General features: G+C 42.2%; 1 protein-coding gene across 1 annotated transcript in view; it reads right to left on the reverse strand.

Annotated features, from left to right (window-relative positions):
• The window catches only part of LOC138610285 (netrin receptor UNC5C-like), a 211,667-nt gene that overhangs the window by 97,206 nt on the left and 91,127 nt on the right, over window positions 1-23,334 (reverse strand). The window contains exon 2 of the mRNA XM_069683018.1: window positions 15,990-16,226. Coding sequence (XP_069539119.1) covers window positions 15,990-16,226 — 237 coding nt within the window. The remainder of the gene's footprint in view (window positions 1-15,989; window positions 16,227-23,334) is intronic.

Below are 23,334 nucleotides of genomic sequence, written 5' to 3' on the forward strand. Positions count from 1 at the left end.
CAATATTATTAAATCACAAGGGCAGTTTAAGTCGATTGACTGATGACTTCACTGTATACGTGGCTGTGAAACGTTTAGGGCCTGTGTCCACTGGCACGACCACAACCTCGATTTCAGAGCCGAGATAAATATTACAAAGAAAATGTAAAAACAGTGGACCTAGACGTGGAAATGTTTCCCCCAAAGAAACAAATCTGAGTGCGCCAAAGTGGCATCTGAAGTCCCGCCCCGTCTTGATTTTGATTGGTCAGTGAGGGAGAAGTGACATTGACGAGCGCGACTTCCAAATGTTGAACTATTTTCAGCTGAGAGGACTATGAGCGCAGCGACAGAAAACAGCAGAGGGTGTTTGAGCGCTGAGGCCGCTGAGCGCTGAACTGCACTGCTTTTGTTTAGAAAATAGCACAAAAACACTCTTAGTGGACACAGGCCCATAGAGAAAGCAAAGCTTATCATTTGTGAGAATATAAATCAACATCCTTGAATAAAAGCAAATATTAAGCACAAAGAGCAATTCAAACAGACTGAACGGTTACCGCCAAGGGAAGTGCTGCAAGACGACTTTCACACCATTGAGAAGCGCTCTGAAATTGAGGTTGTGTGCGCTGCCAGCACAAAAAGTGGACACAGGCCCTTACAGGCTTTTAAAGCAAAGCTAATAATTTGTTAGAATATAAATCAACACAATCCAATGTTACTTTTTTCCATCAAAAATGATGACAAATCAGAGAATGCTCCAGATATTAGTCCGGACTCTCCCCTGCTCTGCACTGTGACTTAGAAAGTACTGCAGCATGTGGGACAGCGGCTGCACTTCAAATATTCTGACTAAGCAACTGCAGCTGAGTTGCAATGCCTAAGAGGGAGCTTCTCCCAAAGAAGAGCTGTGCCTGTTCAGCATCACAGTAGATTTGTTTTCCACTTTTGTACAAAAGCACACCTTAGTGAATATAAACTTTACTTTTACACCTTAACTTTGCACTTAAAATGTAAAGGTATTCAATCTGTGAGCTCGTTTGGAAGCGGCTGGAAGGAAAATATAGCCCACCAAAAACACAAAGAAAGAATGTTTAAGTTTCCAGATGTGTGTCTAACTTTAACGGAGGTGATTCACTTTTTCAAAGGTAAATGTAGCCAGTAGAGCCTTTTTATTAAAAAGGAGAGTTGGAAGAGTGCAACATGCTGATGCAGGGATCATATACAACAGTACAGGATGTGAGTTGTTGACTGAAGGGCAAAGAAAGGGTGTGTTGCAGGGTATTGCGTGTAATGAAACAGGGAGATATTATTTTGAGACAAAGCAGAGCAGAGAGGGTTTCAGGGACATGAAAAACAAGACGGAGAGAGGAAAAACAAAACAAGAGCGGGACATACATACTGTAGAGTGAAACAGAGAACATCAGGGAGAGCCAAGTTTGTTTCCCAGCAGGGGAAATCAATGTTTGTAATGATGAAATGTTTTCAATTTCTTTGTGAGGATAAACCTTGACGGATACACCGATGTGAGGCTGCGGGCGGATGGAAGTCCAAAATAGCTCGGAGAAGAGGGGCAGTCCCTGAACCGTCAGCTTCACAACCCTGATCTGAAATTAATGACCTGATTTTATTAAACACGTCTTAATGGGACTTCCTGTTTGGTCAGTGAGGAGTTAGAGGTCATTGGTTAAAGCATCCTTCTGTGTAACCTGGTTTCTTGGCCATGTTAAACATAACCTGGTTTCTAATGGAGTGTACGCTTGTGCAACAGTAAGTTAAAGTGCAAAGAGATCAAATATAGCCATGCATCCATCTATTATCTACACCGCTTATCCTGTTCAGGGTCGCGGGGGGACTGGACCGATCCCTCTCTATCACCCCCTGCTGACTGGCTGCAGTATAGGTCACAAGGCCCGCCTCCTCCATGTTAACAGATGGGACATGGGTCAAACTATAAAATCAAAATACACTGCAAATAAATGTTTCTCAGGCATGGTTTCTGTCATTATAGTTTTTATCGTTCCGGTCTACATCCAAGTGTTCATTTTAGTTTAGTTTTAATTAGTTATTTGATGCTGTGAAAAAAATGATTGACAGCTCTGCTGACAAATACGGCTCCTGCAGCCGATCTGTTCCAGATTATCAGAGATTAACTAAAACAATCACTACAGTCATTGAAGTTTCCATATCTGTGAACATTAACTTCAGACCAACACAAGAAGCTGTTCTGCTGTTAAACACGCCGGCATGCGGGATCCTTGCCGTTTTTTCAGTAAGTTAAGTGTGTGTTTTGGTTAGCGGAAGTGGCTACGGCCGCTCCACCCACCGATCTCTACTGCGCAGTCTCTGGCTCCATATGACGTCACCATCGCAAGATGGCAGCGCCTATCACAGGGGCTATTTTGGCTTCAATTTCGTCCATCTATGAATACAGTCATAGGTTCACACCTACGGGCAATTTTAGAGTCGCCAATGAACCTAACTAGCATGTGTTTGGACTGTGGGAAGACCCGAGGGAATCCACGCACGCACGGGGAGAACATGCAAACTCCACACAGAAATGCCCCCATGGCTGAACTGTGATTCAAACCAGGAACCTTCTAGCTGTGAGGCGACAGCGCTAACACTGCACCACCTCGCGGCCAACCAATCCAAACAATGCATCCCTGTATCCAAAACAGTACATGTTCTCTCACTCACTCAAAACAGAATAAAAACCATAATCAGTGCAGGACGGTTTGGGATGAAATATAACTTTTTAATGTGAAAGTTATCGATGCAACATGAGAATGTTATCTGGTACTAGAAGAGACGCCATACATCTACATATCACGTTTCATCCTACAGTGTCATCTGTGTGTTTCATAAAAAAGGAAATTCACAGAAAAACAAACTTTTGACAACGCACATCTGCAACACATCATAAACAAACACACATCTACATCTTCCATGAAAGCATGTTCTCTTGTTTTTGAGTCGCGTCAATGCAGTAAACATGTCAAATGACAACAAAAAATGGGAATAGAAATAAAGAAGAATAAAAATAGATGTCAAGCCCCAGTTTTTTTTTCATTGATTTGTAATGCACAGCTCACAGAGCTGGTGTTGCTGGGCAGAAAGCGCCTGATTTACCTGCGGCTTAAAAGTCCCAGATCACTCAGTGTCTGATTTTGTTTGGATCCAGAGCTCAGAGCGTTCACATCAGTCTGTTATAAGAAGACAAGCAGGGAAGTTTGGGTCTCTGTAGCATGACAGTCGCTCACATCAACAAAACCACGGCTGTCAGCTGGGGGAGGTGAGGGGGAGGAAGTAGATGAAAAATGGAAGACAAGTATCAGGACAAGTGGATACTGTCACAAACATTTCTATCAATCACGGAGCTGCGCAGCAGTCCTGAAGATTTCTCTTAGTCCTGAAGTGTCGATTCCTATAACTAAGTTTACATGTCAGGTAGGAGGAGCGGATGTGCTTTGTTTTCTCTTTGACAAATGTGATGTGGAAGTGTACGCACACGAGCAAAGATGTGGACAGTTTAAAGTGAGTCTCTCTCTCTGCAGATACATATAGGCCACTATCTGTCCTTTAATAGTGTGCCTACTTTACCTAATGTGATGAGGACAGTTCAGACAACCTATACTTTTATGTTTTTGAGCATATTTAGACCAGGAAGTCGCTCTGAAAAGGGTGTTACTTTAAATTTATAAACTACATCTAATGGTTTGCGCTGTCGCCTCAAAGCTAGAAGGTTCCTGGTTTGAATCCCGGTTTGGATGTAGTGGGCCGTTCTGTGTGGAGTTTGCATGTTCTCCCTGTGCATGTGTGGGTTCCTCCCAGGTTCTCCGGCTTCTTCCCACAGTCCTAAGACATGCTCATGCTGTGTCTCAATTTAGGGGCTTCATCCTCTGACAGAGGCGGTTTACGGAGGATGAGTCATTCGTAGCCTGTGTAGATCGCTAAGGCCGAACTGAACTGAGACGGTCTGGTCTGCGGAGGATTTCCTGTTTGCATCCTTGCTGGTGACTTTCACCGCCCTTACCCATCACCAAACGCTGCTCCTGTTGTCCAGCAATGGGTAGCTAGCTAGTTAACTAGGTATCATAACTAACGTTATGTAACTTAACCTATTATTTTAAAGAAAATTTGAAGTTTCAAAGCTCGGTTCTTTATTCAAACATTTGTTTTGCCAGCTATTCGACTGAGTTGTAACCAAAAACTTTCACATTTAAAAGTGTATTCCTCGGACGCTTAAGAGTCCGCCATCTCGTTTGAATTGGCGCGCAATGGATCTTGGGATACGTTTGGCCACAAAGGATGCACCCAATGGATCCTCCATGGCCCGAGAAAAGGAGGACGTGTTTGTCAGACGCATCTGAAGGAGCCTTCGTCACGCTGCTGTGACGCAATCAGCCTTCAGATATGTCCTTCAAAGAATGCAGCCCCTTGGGACACAGCTTATGTGTCAGCCTGTGATTGTCTGGCGATCAGTCCAGGGTGTTCCCTGCATCTCGCCTAAATGCAGCTGAGATAGACTTCAGCCCTGTTGCATCCCTGAACAGGACACGCGGTAGAAATTCGGATGGATTGGTGACTTAGATAACCGGTTTACCTTCTGTAACCTGCTTGCTAAATTGTCCTCACATCCAATACGATGTTGGCTACAAATGCTAAAAAACACAAGAGCTAGATTACAAAAGAAAACACAATTTTTCTTTAAACCTACGGTGCACCACTCAAGTTTGAAAATGTTATATACAAAGGGTATCGCTGTATTTTTCAGGCCTCAAACTAACATGTTGTGTGATCAGCAGCTTACAGACGGGGGGGGGAAATGTTGGAGAAACAAAAGATGATAAGCAGCTTTTTCACAGTAGTGATAAGAAAAGCGGAAAAGCATGTTTAAAAAAATAAAATAAAATTGATGTACCAGCAGTGAAACAAAAAGGCGACAAATGCTGAGTCAAATATTTAATCTGCACAATGTCAACATAATTAATGGGCTTATTATAATTAACCGGATTTGGTGTTAATTAGATGCCTTAACAAATATACAGTACCTTTGTGTTGTGTAGAGGATTATGGAAATTAATTTCAATCTTAGTTATCAGATTCTTAGCTTTATTATATTTTACAATAAGAACTAAATATTCTGGTTAACAGGCCAAGATGTGTTTCCTGATATACTCCTATTACCCGTGCTGTTACTGGTTCATTTTATGTCCATATATTGTTTCTATTTCCCTTTGGTCTCTCTGTTTCCGTCTGTGCTTTGACAGAAAAACACAGAAGAAGAAAGCAGACAAGTGAGGGCACAGACCAGAGAGCAAAGTTTTGAATCAAATAAAGCAGAGATGGAAAGAAAGAGCGAGAGAGAAAAATAGATCTGGACAGAGGCGAGCGAGTCAGGGACAGACATGGAAACGGAGACGGGGTTTTTTGAGGCTAAATGGTTTAGAAAAGCAAAGAGATGTGGAAACATGGGGGGGAAAGCACTCAAAGCTTGTGATGCTTAAATGTGATCAGTGACAGGTCACACAGACGGGCCTGCAGGGAGAAGACACACTGGATACAGAACAAGTCAACACTGGCTATTATTATTTTATCAGTGTCACAAAGACAAAGACATGAGGGCAGAGTGGATGCATTCAGGGGGCGGACACAATAACACACAGCTTTGCAACAAGTATTGCATCTGTGAGTTGCATAAAACACAAGTTTTGAGTGTGCAAGCAGCTGACTGAATGCCAACCAGCTCCTGTGATGGTGTTCAGTTAGCGACCTGGCCATATGACCTACCTTACACTGGCTCCTTTTAAAGCAAGCTCTTATGATGAATGACACAGGAATGCTGATGGCTTTTCTTAAACAACAGATGAGTGACATATGAGATATCATAAGGCCTTTAGTCAGCAGGAGGCTGTTTGCCAAAGATATTGTCAGCCAGTTGGGTTAGACCTGTCTTTATTGGCATACGATTAGTCTAAAGCAATTTTCTGTATATATATAGATGGATGTCGCTTCTCCATCTACTCTCATTGAACAAAATTGAAGCCAAAATACCCCTGAGGCGGGCGCTGCCATCTTGCGATGTTATTTGGAGCCAGAGTTGCAGAGATCGGCTGATGGAGCCGCCGTAGCCACTTCTGCTAACCATAACACACACATTACTCACTGAAAAAAAACTGGCAAAGATCCCGCACATCGGCATTTTTAACAGCAGAAAAGCTTCTTGTGTTGGTCTGAAGCAGACGTTCACAGATATGTAAACTTCAATGACTGTAGTGATTGTTTTAGTTACGTCTCCTCTCACCGTTCGTCCTCTACTCTGCTAATCCAGAACAGATCGGCTGCAGGAGCCGTATTTGTCAACAGAGCTGTCAATCATCCTTTTTACAGCATCAGATAACTAATTAAAAATAAACTTAAATGTAAATCAGCATGATAAGAACTAACTACAATGACAGAAACCATGTTTGAGAAACATGTATTTGACGTGTATTTTCATTTCATAGTTTAACACATGTCCCATCTGTTAACATGGAGGAGGCGTGCTTTATGAGCTATACTGCAGCCAAACAGCAGGGGGCGATAGAGAGGTTTTGGCTTCACTTTTAGGGAGCGGTTATGTCGTCCATCTTTTTATACAGTATATGGTCTAATGCATCTTAGAAAGTTTATTAAAAATAAACAGATTAACATTTATGCCAAAAAAAAAAGTTTCTAGCAAATCATAGGCTAGCTCAAACAAAAGAGCCATGTTTCCATGGTAAAAGGAGAAAAGAAGAAGAACACAATGGCCATATACTACTAAAAAGATGGTATAGAAAATTAATAGGAGGGATTAAGTTTGTGGGGAGTACAGCAGTGAGGACATCGTCATTCTGATTTGCCAAAGGAAATTAGACTGACTTGTTAGAAGGACTACTGAGTGCTGCAACATTTCGAAGCCACAACACCTCACCTCATCAAATCTTTTATTCATATCTTTTTCTCATTTTTTTCACTTTAACTTACCAGCAAAATGTCCTTGTAACAGTTGTGCAACATGTTTATCCTGTAGTGACGGGAGTTGAGTGGTTTGATGCAGCCACCTGGTTAGCAAGGCCGCTCAGTTTGCAAAAAATAATCTCTTTGTTTATTTGTCCTACTTAACATATTCTATAGTTTTCTACAATGAATTAAGACATCATCCGAAGTAGATGTGAGCTTTAGTCTGTGTTTGTGAAACCGATCTAATTACAGCTGAACACCTACGGGAGAGTTTGGACTGACGCTTTAAATCATCGCTCTTTAGCACCATCATCCAAACACCAAACAGGGGAATATGTGCAGCTACTATTATGACGATACAAAATGTGTGAGCCATTATGCGGGATAGATTTCTGTATTAAAGCAGGGCATTGATCAAATGTTACAGTAATGGCTGTCATTAATATGCAAAACCAAAACCACACAGTTAGAGGTGCATTTTGGGATCTGAGGTAATGGCATGCTACATTACCTGAAACCTCTCTATGAATGATGACAGCAGTAATAAAGGAAGAAAAAGTGAGAGATGGACACAGAAAGAGGGGAAGGAAAGTGACAACAGGATGAGAGGCATGGTGAGAAAGAGAGAGAGAGCAGAGGTCGACTGAGTTCCTCGCCTACGGAGGGAAATCATGCAGGACATGGACAGAACAGACTCACTGGTCTGTGACCAATTGAACAGCACAGTGTGTGTATACACATGCATGTGTGTGTGTGCGCACACTCTCCTAATGGTTCCACTCTGACATTGATTGATCATCACTGTCCCTCCTGGTCCATGTTTGAATACCTCTCCTGTTTGTGTGTGCGCGCGTGTGCGTATACATGTGAATGTCATTGAGCGCGACCACTTTTGTCCTCCAGTGGCTCGGTGGAGGCAGCCAACTAGGACATTTCAGGACACCAGAAAAGTCTACTTGAACCAAACACACATAAATAAACACAAAGAGAGCTGCGTTTTCAGATACACACACATAATTTCACACAAAATAAAACGTAACACTCACAGACATAACTCAAACACAACTGTATCCATACAAAATCAATACAGACACAAGCACAGTTGCAGATCGAGAGTCTAAGGAGCTAATTGACCTTCTTTATGTGCCTTGATGGCTGTTAATAATTGAAATCAAATGTTTCAGTATAAGAGAGACAGATAGAGGAAACAGAGAGAAAGAGAGCAAAAAAGAGGAGACATGAAGGAAGAAAGAAAAGACTGTCGAGGAGAACGGGAGTCATGCCAGAAAGAGGGAGAGAAAGAGAGGAGAAACATTAGGAGGGAGAGAAAGGAGGAGAGACAAAAGGGAAAAGAGGAGAAGAAATCAATACGAGTGAGATGGCAGCAAAGGAGGGAAAGAGGTCACAAATCACCCGAGCCAATACCGAGCGTGCCAATAATGTATGTGTGTGTCTGTGTGTGTGTGGAAGTAAGTCACAGGTCAGTGCGAGCAGACTAATAACCATTCACACTTAAGCTAATGGAGACAAAGTAAGTAACATAGTACACAATGTGTCATTAGCACAGTTCAAGGCTAATGGAGATATACTGAGGTCGAACGCACGTTGCTTAAGTAAACACTGGGAGTGCCCTTCACAATGAGATATGCAATCTAGACAAATTATGCTGGTTCTCACCTCAAGTCACATTAATTCAGACGGAGGTATGGTAACCATGTTTTAGCAAATGTCACTGCTAATAAAGCTGCTGTGTTAAAGGGCCGCCTGCAGGCAGGCAGGAGGTAGAGGGAGGTGTGTTGGGTATGTTTTACCCCTTTCCCATCAAAATTAGTTTGGGTTTTTCAGACCCGGCGAGACCCGCTAATAAATGCAGATTGTCTCTCTTCCCATTGGCAGTGGAGTATCCTTTCGGTCTCCTTCCTCCTGCGTCACCTTCTGACATCACAAATGCGCCTGAAACAGGGGTGAACAACAAACTTCCCCTCAGATCAGAGGAAGCTCTCTCACCTCGCCGTCTTGCCAGTGTTGCTGCATCTCACACGAACAAATTCGCCATTGTATGTTTTTCTTCTGTATTTACGCGACAACAGCTGGAACTTCAATGTGCGTCATAGCATCGCGCCAGAAAGAAGTAATTTGACCCGGGTTTGAGTGCTGATTGTAACCTTTCCCACTTAGCAAAAAAGCCGAGTGTTAGCGGGTTTTTTGACCAGTGGGAAAGCAGCTTTTGTCAAGGATACTGTGACAGGTCAGAGGAGCTAGTTAGAGAATCAAGCCTTATCCTCTAGTTGGAAGCTGACCCCAGTGACCCCTCGACCATCCTACTGACCCCTCCCAATCCGCCCACCCTCTTATCCTTGCTGGTGACCTTCACCTGGTTTAAACGCCCCCCAAATTAGACTTTATGTGATCAAAGTCATGAAGCTCACATATAACTACACAACACACCATAACATCTTATCAGATGTCACTTTTTAAAACAGGAAATTGGGAAAACTGGCATTGTGTGGTTGAATAAAAATTTTCATAAAACACATTAACATCCAACCATGTCTTCTGTTAAATTTTCAAAGTGTAATTGTAGCATTAGCAATGTGAGCACAAACTGGTGGAGCTAGCATAGTTAGCTGGCTAGCAGCAGCAGTCCTCCCAAACTCTTAATAACAAAGCTTCATCCCTCCTTCTCTGCAGCTTGTATTATGACTGAAAGCATTATTATAAAGGACAGAAACAACCAGCATCTCTGAATGCAGGACACTTAAGAGCCTTGCCACTTTGAGTGTCAAGAGTTTAATCTGCTTGGACTTGTTTTAGGCGGCACACTGCGCCTAAATTATGTACCTCTTTGTAATTATTCAAAGTTTAAACTAAAGTATAACATTTGACTCTGAACAAGATGCAACAGACGTTTTGTCATCGCGGAAAAAGCTTCATTCTAATGTGGCGGCTGTGGCTCAGCGGTAGAGTTGGTCGTCTCTCAATTAGAAGGTTGGCGGTTCGATCCCTGACTGCATGTTGAAGTGTCCTTGGGCAGGACACTGAACCCCAAATTGCTCCCAAAGGCCTGGATGTGCATAGATACTGACTGGACATGCTGATTGGATGATTGCATTGTGATGCATTTAATATAAATGCAAACGAATTTTGAGGACTGTTTTATTTTATGGTCCCAGTCTGAAGATTTTTGTCTCCCTCTATAAAAAAACATTGTGTATCCTAGTCCTTTGTTTCGCCCTTCTTTCAACCTTCCTTAATCCATCTTTGCTTTCATCTAATACCTGATTGATCTGCTCTATTTTGTTTTTACCATCACAAGAACAGAAAATCATTGTGTCTGACAACAACCTTGTAAATGTATTTTTGCTACAATGAATCTCACCAATAAGCCGCGTGGCACAAACAACTTTCAGCCTTGTTTCATTTCTGTTGGAACTTTTGTACATTGTTACTTTTGTCTTCTTTTATCTTGATCCCCAAAGATCAAACGAGCGATGTGCTTCAGCACTTAAGCTGACTCTCCCTTTCCTGCTACAAAGTATGATCAACACAGAGCGAGCGAGAGAGAGAAAGAAAGAAAACAACACAGTGGGATTCATATCATCTTTCTCCTCAGTGTGACTCCCTGATATCTGTTGGCCTTTCCAGCCCTCTCAGAGGCACCCTCCATCAGCATCCCTCCGACATCCCCTGCTCCTCTCTCCAGCTCCGGTTTTATCCGCCTAGGCTCTCTCCAGTTTCACTCAGTGGAAATTAGAGTAGAGCACAAACCAGCATGGAGCAGACGGAGAGGAAGAGAAAGGGAGAGATGGGACGGAGAGGCAGAGAGGAGATAATAAAAGCAGTATGGGGGCCATAGCTTCTAGCTGTGTCTGTGAAACAGCAGGAAACAAAGAGGAGAAAACAGCTTACAGAGTTCAGGTTTTCACTCACATAAACAGATAAACAGAGCACACACACTGTGCAGGCACCAGGCTTTCTGTGTGATTCACTACAGCTATGTTGCATAATACATATCTGACATTCATTATTTCTTTATAATCGCGTTGTCCTTTGTTCGTTGGTGATCTTAAAGCTAAAAGGCACGATGGATGTCTCAGTAGATTAAGATATTAGAGTGTGTTGTTGCATCGCACAAGTTGAGCTAATAGAGAAACAATAAACAAAACATCAGAAGTTAAGTTCTAACTTACTTTGCTCGTTATAAATTCTTACTAAAAGGGGGAAAAGAATAAAAAAAAGAGACGTTTTTCCTGGGAAAAAAAAGCTCTGTTTCCAGGCATGTCCCAAACCACCACAGCTCTTAATATTGCATAATACCCCCGATGTATTTATATACTCATTATATATTCATGTGTGTATCTGTATGAATTATAGCGCGCTTACAAGATCAAGTGTCCTGGAGCAGTACAAAGAAGCAAGAAGTCAATCAATTTTTTATTAAAGTGACATTACGATGGCTTTGTACAATATAAATTACGCATAATTTACAGCATATTTTAAGCTACGCTAAAATCTAAAACCAAATCCGTGTTTTTTTTTACCCGGCCTGCGGGTTGTTGCAGCTCAAAAAGATGACTCAGATGGAGTATGAAAGTTTGTTTGTATCAAACCATGTTGGTTAATGTGGCTGCAAGACATCCATAAGAACTAGTTTCAATGAACAATACGACAGCAGCTGTCAGTTATATGTCTGACTGGGTGATCCTGATGCTTGGAAGACCTCATGGTGTCCATCACGTACTGAACGAGAGTCTGAATCCATGGGTCGTTAATTAAACAGAATTTCCTCCCAGTAACGCTCTGTCTGGAATCCAGCAGCTAGCGAATGAACGGCTGATGGGAGACTAATAAATGACGAGCAGCTGCGCATGATGTCAGTAATGAACACGGAGAGATGGGAGGAGAGAGTGGGGAGAGAAGACAGAAGGAAGGCAACTGATGCTTATTGTAGATACCAGAGGTGGAAGTACTCACGTTCCTGTAATTGAGTAGCTTTTTCGTTTACTTTTGAGTATTTCTTAAAGTCAGTGATTTAATTTTATTTATGTTTTAAATGAAGTAAAGTAATTCTCTACATTTGTACATCCATCCGTTACTGAGTAAGATATGAATCTATGGTTATTGCAAGCTAAAAGAACACTGACTTGGACCGCATCGTGTCAAAGCAGCAGGGCCGTTTGATTTTCACTTAGTCCGAAGCAAAGAAGGAGAGCTGGGCTGCGACTACCCGAGCCCGACGCATAACGTGAGTGAATGGGACAGAAGAGAGTTCGGATGAAACACCACCTTCGACACAGACTGAGGGAAGCTTTTTGTTTAACCAGAAACAGCCGTTAGATCGCTCTCTTCAAAGCCTCCAGACTCAACCAGAACTCGCTGGTCTACCGCTGCCTCGATACATGTCATAACACATGTTAGTGCGGAACCGAACTAACTGACACCACACAACAACACAAACAAAGTAACCGATAGAGGCAGCAGGAGACCATCAGCAACTCCCGCGTCCTGCGAGGTAAAAGTACTGTTTTTGTCAATGGAGTCTGGTGGCTCTGCCGTTTCTGGTTAAACAAATCTCTCATTTTGACACCAAAACATGTAAACATAGAGCCCAGGTTTGAAAATAAAGTTTCATTTGATTCCATGTGCAGAGGATGCATGTGTAAGGTAATCTTAGCAAAATGTGTTTATTATAAAAGTCAGCGCGGTGGGAAAGTAGCTACCAATTTCAGTCAAGTATCTACTTCTACTTGAGAAGAATATTTCAGTACTCTTTACACCTCTGGTAGATACAAACATTTGTCTGTTTTCCTGGGAAAGCTGGGAGTACATCCAGGTAAAACTTGAGCTACATTCAAATAAAAACAAGCTTTTTGGCACATCCTCGCTCTCATTTAGAAATGTATGGTGTAGCACAAAACGTGAATGAACAATCTAGACGATGACACATCATCTCCTTTCATGTTGGAAAAAAAGGTGCAAATCCTCCTCAGAGCAAACACGTTTTTAGCAGATAAAGGACTTCAGAAGAAAAAAGAGTTGATTTAAAAAAGCATGACAGAGAAATGGTGATAATGAAAACAGAGGAGGCATGAAGAGAGAAGAAAGACAAAACAAGAAAGAGAAATTAAGATGAAGGAGCGGGAGACTGCGAGAGAGATGAACAGGGATGAAACGGAGCAAAAGAATCATGTTTAAGGAATCAAGAACACGTTCTGCACAGTGAAAGACACGAACAAAGGCTAGAAATAAGAAAATCTGTAGTCTGATATGGAACCCACCCTCCAACAGAGACCATAGAGGTATTTATTTTCTCCTCTATTGTAGCTTTTCTTTGTGCGCTCTGTGTGCGTCTCTGTAGGCCTGTGTGAGTCTATATTTGTACCTGTTGTTTCACTCCTCTCTTGTTTACTTCTTGCAGCTTCTGTTGCATTCATTCTCTTTTGACTTTCCATGTGTGACAACCGAATCGCGGGAAACTTCGAACTCCTGCTCAGCTGCTTCTGTCTCTGCAGCAGACCAACTCAGACACCAAAGAACACACACACACGCATACAGTGTATACACCACAGTGTTTGCTCCAGGGTCTACTTTGTGGAAACTTGGGAGGGCATTGTGATCTGTCAACGTGAGTGTTTTGCTCACCTGCCTCAAGAAAAGAAAATCAACCACAGACATGCTGATTTGTGCTACTGTTGACCCCGGTGTGGCTCTCATAGCAGGGACTATATATCAGGAGTTTTCAAACTGCTTCCAGCCTGTGTTTAGTCGCTCTCTGTGGGGACTCCGGCTCATTAACAAGCAGGTGGAGACCCATAAGCCGAGCTCATGTCAGCCTTAAGTCGAAGAAAGCAGGTTGTGTACGTCTTTGTCTCCCTGCCAGAACAACAGCATGATTCATCATTACCTCTCCAGCAGAGTAATAGCATGTGCTGTCAAGTGACAAGTGTGGAACTCTGGCTGCAGTCCAGTACATCACTGTGGATCCTATTAAACTGTCCTGTGAACACGGCAGTAAAGCAGTGGTGGTGGGACAGCTGCAAACACACATCTGACATGTGACCCAGCTCTCTGCGCAAATAACCAAACATCTGAATAATAGCTTTGACCTGTTTGCTTACAGTGGAGCAGTGAGGCGACCTGGGAAAAATGCTGGCCACATATCCTGGATCGTGACAATTTTATATCACACAGAGTGAAATATCATCAGCGTCACATAATAAATATGCAGACCAGCTCTCATGGGAAACGGGACCTAGTTTGTTTTATACCTTTTCACCTTAGATATGTTTAAAGACATTTTTACTTGTCTTTCAAACTTTACTTGTTGCTGTAATAAGTACTTTCTATACTTCATTTCTCACTGCAAATAGTGCCTGTTCACTGGCGGAGGGATTCTTTGAGGGGTTCTTAAATGGGTTTCTTAGCGATGCCACGTTAAACTGCAGTCTGTTGCCTACTTTGTGTCTGCATTGTAACACAAACACAGTCTTTGGATAAGAGCTTATACAGTATGTGACAGTGTTTTAAAATAGAAAGGATTTAATGAATTATTTTAAGTCTCATAATTTAATTTCTTTTTTTGGTCCTGTGTATGCATATACAAAACTATTTTTATGGACGATTACCAATGAGACAGGGCACTCTTAAAGCCAAGTTTGTATCCATTTTTTAATAGGGACACATTTGTACTGATAAATTAAGGCACAAAATTGTCTCCAGAGATACAAGATTGTCTCTTAAAGGTACAAATCACAAGGGTACAATTAAAGCATCCAATGAGAAGGGTACGGCTGTCGTACCCTTGAGGGTGCTGCCACAGGGATGAGCAATTGCACCCCTGAAGGTACAAATATGGGCTTTATTTTCTAAGAGGGAACTTAACTGAACACGAATTTCACAATGAACTTTAACTACAAACAATAAGTGAAGAAACTGTTTTTGCTTTAAATTTGTATTTTAGATATTTTGTTCTTTGCAAACTTACCAGCACAGACCACTTAACCAGACTACTGAGTGGAGGGTGAGGGTGTCCAGGGTGTACCCTGTGGCATGAGTGTTAACTTCCTCTGACCAATTAAAAGTCAGCACTGTTTTTAAAGCTCTTGTGAGGAGTTTTTCTCTGGTTATGAAACAGACTATCATTAATTCTGATTACTCTCTATGAGCTACAAAAGCAAACCAGACCATCAGTGACAAGATTGATTATTTCAATAAGGTTGTTTTTAATGTCTGAAGCTGCTGGTGGGGGGTAGGTGTCAGACGAGGCGATTTACTGCAAGCTACCTTTGTTTACATTTTCCAGGACAAACATTTTAAGTGAGGGATACATGACTGTTACAGAAAGATTTTTTAAAAACCACCACTTAAGCATGTACGGGACAAAATCAGGAGATAAGAGGTACAGCTTTGTCTACAGAGGGCGCCAAAATCAACACAAACCTCAAGTTACTCACAGCAGCTTTAAGTCACCTTTCAATATCCACTCAGCTCCCTTTCAACATCGGTCGAAGTGATACCAAAGACTGTACCTGGTACTAGGTACTATCCATAAGTCTTGCCAGTGGAAAACCAAAAAAAACACAGTTCAAAGCAAGGCAACTTGAGCCGTACCATGCAGTGGAAAACAGGCTACAAACACAGTGGGAATCAACATCTGATGCACAAATACAACGTGTTAAAAGCATGTGTAGTGTGGTCTGGATGTATCAGTATTGGATGTTATTGGCAAACACCAGAAATACATTCATGCTACATTCTTGCCAAAAGCTATTTCACTCAGTGTTTACTGTGTTTCTTTAAAAATGGAGGTGTCCCCTGTGCAAGCTGACATATCACATACTTTTTATACCGCAAGTGTTTTCTGTCAAACATGTCCTGACTGAAAAAAAGTTTGACAGGCCCTTTACTAAAAACTCTCCTCATGGCAGTTTTCATTTAACGTCTTCTTCCAGTCAGTTTTTTTTATGGTACGTTCTGAGTCATCCACTTTCTGTGAAATGTTTGCGTGTGCTCAGGACTTCACTCACCTGAGTTCTCGTCCACCCTCTCCTCCACTGTGTGGTCTTTCTGATGGACCCACTCACTGTTGCACTTAAAGTAGATCTGCGTGGCAGGTGTTGCTTTGCAGTACAGATTGACAGGTTTGTTCTTGACGATATAGCCTTCCTCAGGTTCAAACAGGAAGTGAGGTAAGGGCTCCGGAGGGTCTGAGGGGAAGGTTTCTGGGAGTTCGCTGAGACTCAGGAAATCGTCATCGTCTCTCACTGCGGGGGGAGGAAAAGAGAAGAACAGGTTAAAATGAAGACAGTTTCTGCTGTTCAGTAGAAATTTTCTTCATCTTCAAGATTCTTTAAGTATCTTTTAGGACTAATACACCGAGGTAGTGAGAAAGAAATGCTGCACTTTTTCAATTGTTCATTATCATTCTGGGATTCACACCAGTGAGCACCATTGTCCCCTGAACTCAGTGTGTATGAGACAATGTCTCTCATCTGATCAATAATAATTGCCAAGTCTCAAGTCGGTGACCTGAACCAAGTACGATTTTCCTCCACTGAGCCATAAAATGCACCTTTAATCAGCAACTCAATTGTCATGCCCATTTTTGAGAGCTCTCTTGCTATCAGAGACGCAGGTGAACAAAATAAGATGGCATTAAATTCCAAATCTTGCTCTGTAAATTTACACAAACATCCCTACAAACCTACGTACAGAATTTTCTTATAGGTAACTACAGTTCACAGAGGCTGTGAGAGCATTGAGTGGAGGCGCACACTTTACAGCACATTTAGCCTACGTTTAACACACATATTTGCTTCTTGTAGCCTGATGTGTTCAAGTGTACAATAACAAAATCCTCAAAAAAAACCTTGAAACACCTTCAGACATGTGAAGTTCAAATACACACATTTAAAAGAGGATACAAACTATATTTCCCACTAAGCACATTGTAAGACTACAAGCTAGCTTACCGCTAACAGGCGGAACTGGAGTCAGACACAACAACACTTGGAGTCTGTTGTTTATATACTCTGTTCTGGGCTTTTTCATCAATAGTACTACTTTGTTTTCAGGTCTGTGTACAAATAATTTATTAAAGAGTTACTGAAAGGAGAAAAAAACTGTCTCGTGGACTAACTGTTAGCAAGCTAGTTAGCTAGGACGCTGTGACAAAGGGTTTACACGGTGAATTCAAAAGATGCACTCATTGACTCCTGCCTCATAACTGTCTACAAACAATTCCTCTTTTGTGGAGTAATAATACTTGGACAAAGGGACGTTAAATAAGTGGATTATGATGCAACACCGAAGCTAATATGCTATATTAGCTTCCACCAGCGCTCTGCCATCAGTCAACAGCACAACTTTACCAAAGTTGAACATGATATACTTCACCCCTGTGAGCTAATAGACTAACTGCTGAGATTTAATTTGAATTAATGTGTGCTAAATCGACACTGAGCAGTGTTTAAGGCCTTTAACAAAGAGAAGTCAAGATTTAAAAAGGTGCAACTTCAACTCCTTCTTCCTCGAACTTTTAGACAGAGTGGAGGGAACAACTGAACAAAGTGCTCATTCGCCCAACCCTGAGGGCACCAGGAACTCTATCCTCCTTCTCCTCCTCTATCCTGCTCTCTCTCTCTCTCTTTCCCCCGCTGTCTTTTCAGTGTGTCCAAACTTCACGCCCACCCCTGGCCTCAATCAAACAGACCCAAAGAGTGTTTTGTCACCAGGTTGCCAAGGTCACCAAAACACAGAGGATTACACGAGCAGGTGGGAGGGAGAGGAAGGGGGCCTTTTTTTTCTCTCATTCTCTCCAGTACACACACGTGCTCACAAACACAATGCACGTATATTAGGAGTCCACGCACACAAACTCACACAAATGCACATTATCTGCTAACATGTAATTTAACTCCACTGCATAATCACCCGGTTTCATGTCTGGAACTTTTCCGTGTGTGCGTTTTATTTGTGATTGCCTCACCTGGAGAGCTGTGACTCATGGGAAAATTGTAACACACATAACAAGTCTGACACAGCTTCAAACTTTCTTTCCTACCTTATGGCTGCAGTTAGACATAAACACTCCGACAAAAACAAACTCATTATATACAAAAAGCAACACCATTTGCGCATTTGTATGCCTGCGCACACAATCTCACATTCCTCTACGCTGGCTATGTGTGTGTATTTGGGGTCCTTATCTTGAGGAATAGACGTGTGCTGTGGGCTAGAATTTAAAAGCTGCTTAGGTAAAACAACAAGACACAAATAGGGGGAAAATGAGTAGGCAGCGTCCTCGCTTTGATGTCACGAAGCTGACATTTTCTCTCTCAGTTCTGTAATTAGTTCTCTGGGAGTATGAAAATTGGTAGACATTTTCACTGCATAATTTCATTATCTGTGGGAAATTTTCTCCCACTCTTGTCACATGCATCCATTTCTCCCTCAGTTTCTCACTTCCTCCTCTTACACAATTAATATTTCTCATGACTTCATGTTTCTGCACCACTCTGCTTTTACGCCCTCTTACCCCTCCCGCTTTTCACTTTGCCCCCCGACACCCATTCTCACCCTCATCTGTCATTCAGAGAGCTGGGGGGGGTTCATTGCTCTGGAGCGACAGCTATAAAATATTGATTGGCACAAGAAACATGATAGCCAGAGAAAAGGTTGGATGGAGGGGAAGAGAATATTTCCCATGAATAAAAGCTTTGTTTCAGAAATGCCTTAAATATTCCCCGTTCTTCCTTCTCTCCTCACTTCCCATCTGTTTCCCTCTTCCTCTTCTTTACCCCCTCTGCTTCCTTCTGATCTCCTGACAGAGTGAATTACCGATCCTAACAGCCCAGCTCATAAACGTCCTGCCTGAATGCTGTCATCAATAATGGATGGCTGTAGCAGAACAATGTCCAGGTTCGATTTATGGGACGTAGTAAATATGGACCGGCGGCAAAAAACACATTTATCCCCCCTCTCCTGTGCCTGTAGGCCTGCACACTTCAGGAAACCTACAAACCCAGCCAATAAATGTCCGTAAATCTGCTAAGAATGATGTCATCGGAAGAGGCCAATCATGTTCAAGTGTGGACTGATCCATCACATGGTTTGAGAGATTGATGGATAAATGACAGAGGGGAGGACGAAGAGGTGGATAGAGGGAGGAAAATGCAAAGAATTAGCGCTGATATTTTAAATCCAATATGGTTGCCAGTATGGGTCTGCAGGGTTGCCAGGTTTGTGTGTTTTCTATGCTACAAAGATACAGTTAGAGAATTAGATAGGAATTTAGGGCTCGACATTAGCACTGGCCCGTTGACCTGACGGGATGTTTGTAACCCCCCGGGCCAGTCGATAAAGCATTTAACTGGCCCGGTGTGCCAGTAAGATCCACAAGCCCATAACGTGCACAATAAAGTAGATTACTTTCTACGCAGAATCCCGCGGTAATCTCCATCCGATGTCAGCATCACTGCAGGGACTTTAGCTGCTGCTGTCAACACGTTACAGGCTACTCGCTGCACTCGCGACAGAGCAACTGTCATTCTACCGGGGACCAGTTATTTTGGTCTATGTTTATGAGTTTACAGTACTATAGTTCCACAATTGAACACATATTGAGTAATAAGAACCCTTACATAAGGAGAAACAAAATTTGAAAGTTACTGGCCCGGAAAACTGTGCTCATTGTCAACCCCTGGAATTACTCAAATGATATTTAATGCAAGTATTAGTTGCCTGAAAAATAAGTCACCTAACAAATGTTCCAGACAAAACTACGCTCTTTAGGTCATGTAACAGCGATGTTGGAAACCTCACACTCCTGTATCTCTGAAAACAACAAGCATTTTCAAGAGTCTGAGGAATTCAGAGGTATGCAACCAGGTCTGCACCCAAGTGCGAGCCAAACGCAGCCATATAGGGTCAAAATGCCTCATGGTTAAGAGTGTGTTTGTCTGTTTGAGTGTGTGTGTGTGTGTGTGTGTGTGTGTGTGTGTGTGTGTGTGTGTGTGTGTGTGTGTGTTTCGGTCTCATGTTCTTGGTAAGTGGCCCGTGATGTGTATCAGTGCAGAAACCGTGGAAATCATGAGATCATGCTTCTCAACGTCTTATCGGCTAGTTCCAATCAGCAGCTGCAAAAACATGAACGCAAACAGTCACACACACAAGCACACAGACATGTACCTTAAATAGGCGTCCAAAATTACTTTTAAAACCCCTCCACAATAATCCTCTCCTGCGACCACTATCACCAACACACACAAACACACACCACGATGAACAACTAAGAAAACAAAGCATGAACGATCTATCTCAGACACTCATGCTGCTAAATTACACATTTCAAACACACAGACTCATAAAGACAAAAATGCAGACACCCACACAAAAGCACAAAAACATTTGTGTGCGCTCAGACAAAGAGAAAAAACACATGGGATCACATATTCCTCCTTTCCTTTGCTATCTCTCTTCCTCCCCGAGTCTCTCTTTCAGTCTCACAAACAAACACACATTGTTTCACAAACCCAAACACAAATGCCCATTCTTGGCGCCGATGTTACCCAGAGAGCTCCTGCCCACAATCGCTCCCTGAAAACACACTCGCGCACACACACACACACACAAACCTTTACTTTTTAATCATAAACACACTCGATTTGAAAAGAACCATTAGAATGCTGAAAGAGTTTAGGATGTTTAGGGTCATTGAGGGAGAGGTTGGAAAAAGAGAGTGAGTGAGAATGATGGGACGGCGGGGATATGGTTTATCATTGCTCTGGAATTAGATATATGATGCCGCCCATTTTTCCAAACACACACTCACACACACACACACAAATATGCAGGCAAAGAAAAATAGGCAAAGGGAAAGTACACAAGTATGCACGCAAACCCACCAGTGCACATCTTCATCCATGTACACACGCAAACAGGCAGACGTAACCAATCAGCTACTGCCAGCTCTCTTCCATCTCTTTCCTTATTCGCCGACATTATCGCTTTAATAAAATAACAAATGGATTTTAAAAGTCTCTTGTTACACAGTCTTTATCTCAAACTCCATGGAGGATTCAGTGCTCAACTTTCTTGAGTGTTTACTCTGTTTACTCTATCTCTTCTTAATTATTCATGCTGTGAAACAATAGCTATACATGTGGGTGAAGTTGTTGTTTACCCTGTTTTGCCTCCAGATATACCAGAAATGCTCGGTACTAGAGCAAAGACTTTCTATGTATGAAGGCATTTAGAATATTATTGTTGGCAGTGTGTGGAACGCTAAAGCACCTTTAGGAATATCTTTGTTGGAAAGAGCTTTCTACTGGGATGAATCTTTTCAATCTGTCTTCATAATAAAGCTTGTTTTATTTTCAGGCCTTTACTGTTAACTGGTTCAGGATCATATTCCATTGTATTTCTGCTAACTGAGAGTTGTTTTCTGTGATACGTAGGGCTGTCACGGTACTGAATTTTCCCAACCGTGATGAAACACTATCGCCCCCTTGAGGTTCAGCGGTTAACCGCCGTCTCAGCCCGCTGCCGGAGTAAGTTTTTGTTAATTTAACTACAGCGCGTCCCCTAGACGGTAAAACATCATCAACATGAGTAAACACAGCATGAGAGGTGGAAACATGAGTTTAATAACCGCAACTAAGTTCATATACTTATTTGTTGTAATAAAATCCATGGTGACGGACTAGTTGTTGTTGTAGCAGCTAAACACCCATGTTGCGAGACTGCACATGGGCTCGTCTGTGTTGAAACAGCGGTGCTCTGACAGCCAGGTTTGTGTTACTGATTACTGTGATTTTAACACAAGTTTGTTGTTTATAATGTATCGTTCTGTTCGGAAAGATGAGGTGCTTCCCTTCGATGCATGTGTAGTGGGTTTACTGCGTCCCTTTAAACTGTAATAGTGCAGACACACTGCACGCGACCAATTCGCCTACACTCGCTTCCGCCCAGCCTCGCTGGTCACTTATCGGGATGAATTGAGGAGTCTTTTCAATCAAACAAACACCTCATGAGGTTTATTTACTGAATAGTAAACTATCATTTTCTTAAAATGCACAATTATGATATAATGAGGGGGGAAAGCTGTTAGAAAGTGGCGCCGCTTGCCTCGAGCCCGTCGCTAATTATCCCAGCATGCTTTAAGCAGTGAATCGGCAATACACAATGAATGGGGGCGGATTTTTCGGCCGCGTGAGTTTGCGTTCAGTGTGTCCGCACCGTAATGCATCAGAGACGCTGGACGCATACCGAGCAACATCACAGGGTCTATGATGTTTAAAACAAATAGATAAGATTAGAAATCAATTCATTCACAGTGTGCTATGTCAAAGCAGAAAGAAACACAAAACGTACACAAACACTATTCATTCTAGTTATTGCACTGATTTTAATCTCCCCCTCTTTCCCCCCCGTGTCCTTCAGGCATTTCAGTTTGTACTTTCCCTCTGCTCCTTATCTACATTTGTTTTCAGATGAGAAGTGGCTCAGATGAGGGTGATAGAGCAAGGACCAGCAAAGTTCTGCTGGATGACAAAAGACAAGATAAAAACACACTCCCCAGCATGCAGGTGTGTGTGTGGGGGGGGGGAGTGTGTGCATTTCTCAGGCTCAAATCTGTTTATAAAGAGGAGATCAAGTGTCTGTTGAGGTAGTCGAGCCACTTGACATTGTGTGCCAGAGACTTCTACACCTCGTCCTGTAGTGTCATACCTCTTTTGAAAGGAGACACCAGGCGCACATCTTCTGCATCCATTCAACACTTAATCATGGTTTAATCCTCAATTGGCACTTTGATAAAAGCCACATTATTCAAGACACGAGCGGACATGCAAAGTGAGAGAACTTAATCACTCCATTACCTTTATCTAAAGGGACCAGAGAATTACCATAAAATTGACTATATACTTCATAAAAACAGAAATATATACTCAAATACTCATAACAGCCCTTTATTATATAATATATTCTATGAAGATGCAGTATAATGCATTGTACTTTACATTTGCTTCTACTACCTGCCTTTAAATGTGCTGGGTTTTACATTAAATCCAGACAAAATCTAAATCATTTTATATAGAAGAGGGTTTTTAGACTGGGTGGCTAACCATGACAGAAATAACCCCAGGAAGACGTAATATAGCATGCGCAGCACACTCCTGTCATAGCCAATTATACGTCCACCAGGCTTTCAGAGCTGCACCCAGCAATTTATAATAGCACAAAGTGCTCGAAAGCTAGAGTATCTCAACGTGGGAGCAGGCAGTGACAGCTGGTCGGCGTCCCCTAACTTTCATTGTGTGTGACATATAAGGCCCCGACTAAAGCCTGGGACTAGATTTATGACCCTGCCTG

Source organism: Semicossyphus pulcher, unplaced genomic scaffold (assembly GCF_022749685.1).
Source record: "Semicossyphus pulcher isolate SPU_LCO1_2020_fin unplaced genomic scaffold, fSemPul1.0.p SCAF_6, whole genome shotgun sequence".
Lineage (NCBI taxonomy): Eukaryota > Metazoa > Chordata > Actinopteri > Labriformes > Labridae > Semicossyphus > Semicossyphus pulcher.